The sequence below is a fragment of the Magnolia sinica genome, chromosome 7 (genome assembly GCF_029962835.1).
Source record: "Magnolia sinica isolate HGM2019 chromosome 7, MsV1, whole genome shotgun sequence".
Classification (NCBI taxonomy): Eukaryota; Viridiplantae; Streptophyta; class Magnoliopsida; order Magnoliales; family Magnoliaceae; genus Magnolia; species Magnolia sinica.
The window spans coordinates 9,288,211-9,295,261 of NC_080579.1; the positions used below are offsets into that span (position 1 = coordinate 9,288,211).

General features: G+C 42.5%; 1 protein-coding gene across 1 annotated transcript; it reads left to right on the forward strand.

The window, feature by feature from the left end:
* The first annotated feature begins 2,234 nt into the window (after nucleotides 1-2,234).
* LOC131251014 (uncharacterized) lies at nucleotides 2,235-6,833 on the forward strand. The gene is made up of 2 exons (XM_058251458.1): nucleotides 2,235-2,489; nucleotides 6,321-6,833. Exons 1-2 carry the CDS (start codon nucleotides 2,289-2,291, stop codon nucleotides 6,516-6,518), a joined length of 399 nt encoding a protein of 132 aa, XP_058107441.1. The 5' UTR covers nucleotides 2,235-2,288; the 3' UTR covers nucleotides 6,519-6,833.
* Nucleotides 6,834-7,051: the final 218 nt, after the last annotated feature.

Consider the following 7,051-nt stretch of genomic DNA (forward strand, 5'->3'; position numbering starts at 1 on the left):
CCACCTACCCATTTGGTAGACCAATTTTGTTGTATTCTATCTCCATTCTTAAATATGAGTTGGGTTGTGCTAGGTCAAGCTTGATCCCATTGCAATTAAATGGGTCTAGGCTTGGATTGAGCCACGAGGAATGTATCATGGGTTGACCCATGTAACTAAAAAATCAGTCGTGATCTGAGGGGTTGACTTCAACGAATGGCTTGAGTTTCATCCGAGTTAACTCATTTAACCTAGTCCGTTTGTAGACACCCCACCCAGGCCAATATCTTGAGAAGACTAAGATAATCCGTGAACCATGATCCTATCCGAACCTCGAAACCCTAATCCGCACCCCGAAACCCTAACCCGAAACCTTGATCCAAACCTCAAAACCCTAATCCACACCTCGAAACCCTAATCCGCACCCTGAAACCCTAATATGAACCCTTAAACCCTAATCTGAACCTCGAAACCCTAATTTGAACCTCTAAATCCCAGCTTAACCTCAGCCTAAACCCTAAACCTAGCCTAACGCGGATTCCAATCCGAACTTAAACCTTGTCAGAATTAGAACATATAGGCAATTCAGCATGGAAACCTACCTATTCAAACCCAAAAGCCCGAAAGAAGACTATCGGACGAGCCAATGCATCAAACGAGGCCCACCAACCAAAGCCTGGCCCGGACCAGGCCTGGGCGATAGTTTGACTACCGCCAGTGGTACTCCGATTACCTCCGCTAGCGGGGCGCATGTGTCCTCCGAGCAACAGCTGTCTTTGCGCCCGAAAGTCAACTTTCTCCTGAAATTACCCTTCCAGCCGATATTATTTACCTTTTTACCAACCCCAAGAGCCAATGGGAGTATGCCACATGGCGTTTCTCTCTCCTCTACCACTCCCAAGTTGCCATGTCAGCTTTCACCCTTCACATCCCCAAAAATTACCACAATACCATTGGAGAAGGTTATAAATAGTCCTCTCCTCTTCTCATTTTAACAACAACACAAGACACCAACAACTGAGAGAGAGAGAGAGAGAGAAAGAGAGAGAGAGAGTGAGTGAAGGAAGGAAGGAGCTCCCAAGTCTTCAAGTTCTGATTTTTTAGCTACCCCCTAGCCCTTCCTCTTAACCTTTCCAAACCCTAAGCTTAGTCCAGTCTGGTCATTGTTCAGTTCATGTTTTAGCCTATTCAAGTTCAAGCCAAAGATTCATTCATCTCATACACAAGCATTCATCATGACATTTATTCCCTTCTCAACCCCCCACTCTTCTAGATTTCTAGTGAACGTATGCTCTATGACTTACCGTACATCAGATCCTGTCACATCAAAAATTTCTAGTAGTCTAGTCCACTTTTCTTACCTCGTCTGCATAAGCATCATTTCAATTGCCTTCTAGACACGCCATTGGACGTATACTCTGTGGCTTGCCAAAATCTCAGATCTTACTACATCAAAAATTCACGTGTGTGCCTAGTCCCATATTGACCACAGCATCCATCATCCCTTGAGATTGTTCTACACACCAAGTAGAGACCGTACCTTTGTACGGGCAGACAGGGTGCCTAACACCCTCCCTCTTTGTAACCGAGGTCACTTACTCGGAATCCCGGATCACATATCAGGAATCAATCTAAGGTAGGAGAGTCCTCAGATTTCTCAAACCTTACGTATTCCTCGGGTTCTAGCCGACTGCGAGATTCTGAGATTTATTGGCTAGTGGCGACTTGAACATCCACAAATCAGCCTAATCACCCCACCACCAAAACAAAACATTCAAATCAGTGTGGGCGCTGATTTCCATCGTCCACACTATTCAAAGCAGTCAACTGTCAATACGTGGCACACACAATGCCCACAGAATTTAGTTCTAGCAAGTGGGGCTCATGGATGGATAATCTAGTCCGTCTATATGTTATCTATCATTGTAAATGGACCACACTCCAAATAATTTGTAGATTGGCATAACTGCAGCTACTCAGATAAACTATTGAGAATGACATAATGGATTGAGCTGAATCAATATCGGTCGTTGAATCGTTTCAAGTTGGAAATTTTTTGGAGCATGCTTCATCCAAGACGTGAATCATCACACCAACGGTCTGGATTACCGAACTATGAGCCCTATTTTTAGAATTAGAAATAAGGTTGACTGTGTTCCGATTCGGCCGAGTCAACCCGACTCGACTCGAGACCAGATCAGTCAGTCCGAGTCACCGAGTCCGAAAACGATAGAAATGAAGGGCAAGCCAGTCCATCTTCCTCCCACGTTTCCATCAGTAGAGAGAGATCGAGAGAGAGAGAGAGAGAGATGTCGATACTGTGGGAGAAGAGCGAGACATGGAGGTGGATAGTCCGCAAGACACGGGACTCGAAGCCCTTCTTCATAGGGTTCGCGACGCTGTGTGGAGTCGTCCCAGGCGTGATCGGCTACTGCGTGATGCAGGCCACCAACTCCCGCAACGAGCAGCTTGAAGCTCAGCTTCGCAAGTCCGCCAGACCAGAATCTTTGGTACTTCCTCTCTCAATCTTCTAGGGTTTCAATAATACACAATTTCGTAATCATCATTATATACAATCTACCCTAATTTATGGTTCGTTCGGATGCACTATAGATTTGAATTCCAATTTCTACTCTGATAACTCAAATTGCGATTTTTATTGCTTTCGTGTTTTGGTATTAATGAAATGCTACTCTGTGATTTGAGGGGCTTGCTTCCTCTCATCATCAATCTAGGAAACATCGATTCAATTTCGTCGTTTCCTCTTTTGATTGGTTATGAAATGCTTTGTCTTTCGTTGTCAAGATGATACGGTTTTATGCAATCCCCGACCGTCCGATCGGTGCGAGTGGTGTGCCCCACCACAGTGATGACCTGGTGTGAAAACCGGCCGGTGTAATCGTCGGGCAGGGCACATGTGAATGTTGAGTGGCTGTTGGCAGGTCCGATTGGGACGCAGATTACCTGGTGACCCGACTCTGTGGGGCCCACCGTGATGTATTTATCTACATCGACATTCTCCATCTTCTCCACCTGACTCTGTGGGGGTATGAGCCCAAGAGAGAGACAGATCCAAAGCTCAAGTGGACCGCCCTAAAATGATCTGGCTAAATGGATGAATGGCGTGGATAAAACAAATACATCATGGTGGGCCCATATCCATAGTGACCGGGTCTTCAGGCAATTCCCATCTTTCTGATTGTAACTGTCTCTTGTTTTTGTATGGGTTGGCTAGCATGATGAGTAGACTTGCCCAATTTTCGTGCCAGGTGATCTTGATGGTGCAGCCCACCTTTTGGGTAGCTTTGATGTTATACAGATGGGGCATGTTTTAACCATCGCTTTGCACCCTCTCTTTTCTTGTGTTGGGAGAAGGACAGAACATGAGTTGAGAATGTTAGGAAATGGTAAAGATGGAGAGGATGGAGAATGTCGATGTAGGCCTTAGGCCAACCTATATAGATGTGAAGAGGAACTATGAACCCTCGACCCATGAGAATGGTAATATTGTTGTGACGCGCTAACCTATACATCTGGGGCTCATGGTTCAAAGATACAAATAATTTACTTGAAAGATAGTGGATGGGAAAAATCTCCTAGATCAGACAATTCTAACCTTTGGATTAGTTGGCAATGGATAAACGGTATGATAAAAAAAACATAGCCATGGTTCGAAAAGGCCATAGATGGGATGGAGAAGATCACATCTGAAGTGGGACCCATCACATCAATTGTACATTCAATGAAACGTGGTCCCCACTTGTACAAAATAGATGCATCATGACATTATTCATGCTCAGATGCATCTTGGCTTTATAATTCCCTGGAGAAATAATTGTTTGCGATCTGGATTTATATGTGTTCCTGGGCTAAGTTGGATGGAGGATTCTTTATTCTATAATCACATTGAACATGAAATATGAGATTACTCAGAGTCTAGATAGTTGCCAGCATGTGGGTAAGAACCATCTCTTAAATACCTGAAAACATATGTGCATGATGAAGTAACACTTGTGGGCCATGCCTTTTATGTGAATGGCAATGTTGTCCAAAAGGTGGAAGAGCTCTCATTCTACTATATGAATAATGTTTGAGAGCGGAAATTTTAGAGTATTGTTATACTTTGATGATCGATTGAGGGCCATCCCAAGTTAAAGGAACTATGTACCTAATGCAGGGGCATTTTTGCACCGGGCTCGAGTGGGGCGGCATGTGGGATGTAGGGGCACACTCGGAGTGGGTGGCTCGTGTGAGGTGGAACTCATGTGATTTGGGGCGCATGAGGGGGGATCGGCCAAGGGCCTAACCCATGAGATGTGGGGCCTAGGCTATGAGATAAAGGGATTGATTCACCATGCTCTATCAGTTCGAGCTTTTAGAGCAAGTAGTTATTTCTCCTGCATCAAAGTGATATGAAAGCAGGAGGTCTCAAGTTCGAGACTCCTCACTGGGGATGATTAATGCAGGGGTATTTTCACATCCGGCTCGAGTGGGGTGGCCTCTGGGATGCAGGAGCATTCTCGGGGTGGGTGGCTCGTGTGAAGCAGAACCCAACCCATGTGATTTGGGGCCGACGAGGGGGGTTCAGCCAAGGACCTAACCTATGAGATAAAGGGATTGATTCGCCATGCTCTATCAGTTTGAGCTTTTAAATCAAGTTGCTAATTGTCTTGCATCAGCACTACTTCTAAGATACAATTCTCATAGATATCCTTTGAGGTTGAGATCGTTCCCCAAGTCTTCAATCTTACATACAATTACGTTCCCTGCACTGAATTTATGGACATGATCCACTTGTTCCTTAAGTAAATACTTTCAGTTTATCAATGCCCTCAAGTTTTTATGATGTTTTGAAGCGACAAATTTGCTCATCTGTTTAGGTTGTTTACGAAGCTGTCACTAGCTTCTGGGATCCTTCTAACTAGGTGCAACTTCCGCTTCGAATCACACTTCAGAGACTCGCCCCTGCTCCCTCTTCCTACCTATTTATATTTGTTTACATTTTGAAACAGACACTTCCCCACTCCCACATTCGAATCTGTTGCCACTTTGCTTCATGCTTCATGGCCATTAATTTTCAAGATTTTGCAGATTATAGAGATCAATCATCCATTCAAGCAACTGCACTATATATAACAAAGACCGGTTGGATACTGTAGACATGTGAATTATCCTCTACTGACCTTTTTTTTTTGGATGATTAATGATTCTGTAACCAAAAGATGTAAAGAAGCTACAGCATTGATTACAAATGTCCCTAGATATCTTATAGGATTGAGTAAATCCAGAAAGCCTGTCTTATTACAAAGAGCTCCTCCAATTTTAGTGACAAAAGGATGATTAATATGCTGCTCGAAGAAAGTTTTTCGAAGACTGAACCATTAAAAAAATTATATTCCTGCAACGTTCTGTTAGCTTGGCATGGGGTCAAGCTAGGTAAAATCAGAACGTGCATTTGGAGGTTGGCAATTCTCGCAATCTGGTGGTCAGTCTGGGAGGAAAGAAACGAAGGATGTTTTAACGACAAATCGACTTCGGTTCAAGCTGTGTGGTCCAGGGAAAAAATTTTGATTTTTGAATGGGTGGGCAATGTAAACAGGCTGAAGGACTATGATATGGTATTCCTAGGTTCCTAAGATTTCTGCTATCTCAGCTGATCTCCTTTATCTTTTTGTATCTTTCTTTTATTTATATATCCCAGTTATCCTTCAAAAAAATAAATAAATAATATTACAGAATCAATATTGAAATTGCTAAAAAGAGGTATACATGAACAATGAAAGCACCAATTTCTTTAACTAAGTTGCTCGTTTTTTTTTAAAATATTACTGGCCACTTTCCTAGACTAGTTGGTGCTGTAGCAAATCCTCTGTCATGTTGAGGGAGTCTCCTTCAACTATCCCTGCGCAAGTGAAAAAAAGAAGGGAAGAGTTTTGGATGTTGGAGTGAGTATGATGAGATTTCTACTTCATATTAGTCGGTAATTCCTGCTGGAACTGAATAGGATACCGCAGCCTCATCAAAATGATATCTGAAAAAGGCCTCTCATTCCATCTCCCCGTAGCATCATCATAAAATTAATCTTGAGAGTGCTCGTGGTGGCCAGGCCCCATTTCTCAAATGGAAATGCAATTTGGCAGCCGCTCTCAACAATGTGGTTGCTGTGGCTTTGTGTGACCTCATATATTATTTAAATGCATACTGTTCTTTGTAATGTCTCCATACCTTGCTCACTTATGGCAGCCAATTTGTTATTCGAGGCATGATTTTAATGGTCCTCTGTTTATTGTTCTTCGATGGAATCCACTGTTAAAGATAAACTGCTTGAACTTTTGACTCAGATGATGGGACAAGTCAATCGGGAGAGACTCGCTGAATATCTTGGGGAGTTGCAGCGGAAGGAGGACACGAATGATCGATATGTAGCTGCTTTAAGAGGAGAGACTTTGACAAGAAACCCTTATGTAAGGATTCAGCCGATACCCAAGCAAACTGCCGATGCTGACAAGGAAAAGAATGCTGAGAAGGAAAAGAAATAAGTAGGCCAACAAGTTGTGAATGTTTTATTGGAAGGTTTGTGTTTCGTGAAACCAATGAAACATCTCAAAATCATATTGTATACTTGGTGTGACTCTTTTCTTTGTGGATTTTGGGTGTTACTATTGTTTTGGAAGAAAACATTCATGTGCCTTCTTTCATCACATGCATCTGGAAAAAAACAACTAGGCTATGTTTGCATCTTAATGCTTTGAGACCTTTCTTGGGTAGGCCTTTTTTAGTATTAAAAGTTTTATGATTCTCGTCCTTATTATTTTGGATCTTGGTTATTTTTATCAAGAAACATTATGGCTGCATATACATGTACATGTATCCTTCCTAATAGTCTTGTCATTTTTATTTTAAGTGTGATTAAAAGATATCTAATGGATAAATTTGTTGTTTGAAAAAAGAAAAGAAAAAAGGGTTTTAAATAGTAAAAATTTTAGCTCGTTTGGGAGCTTGTAAATGAGGTAAACTGGAAATGGAATGAATTGGGAGTAAATGGCTTGCTCAGTCTTGCTTGGATGGGAGT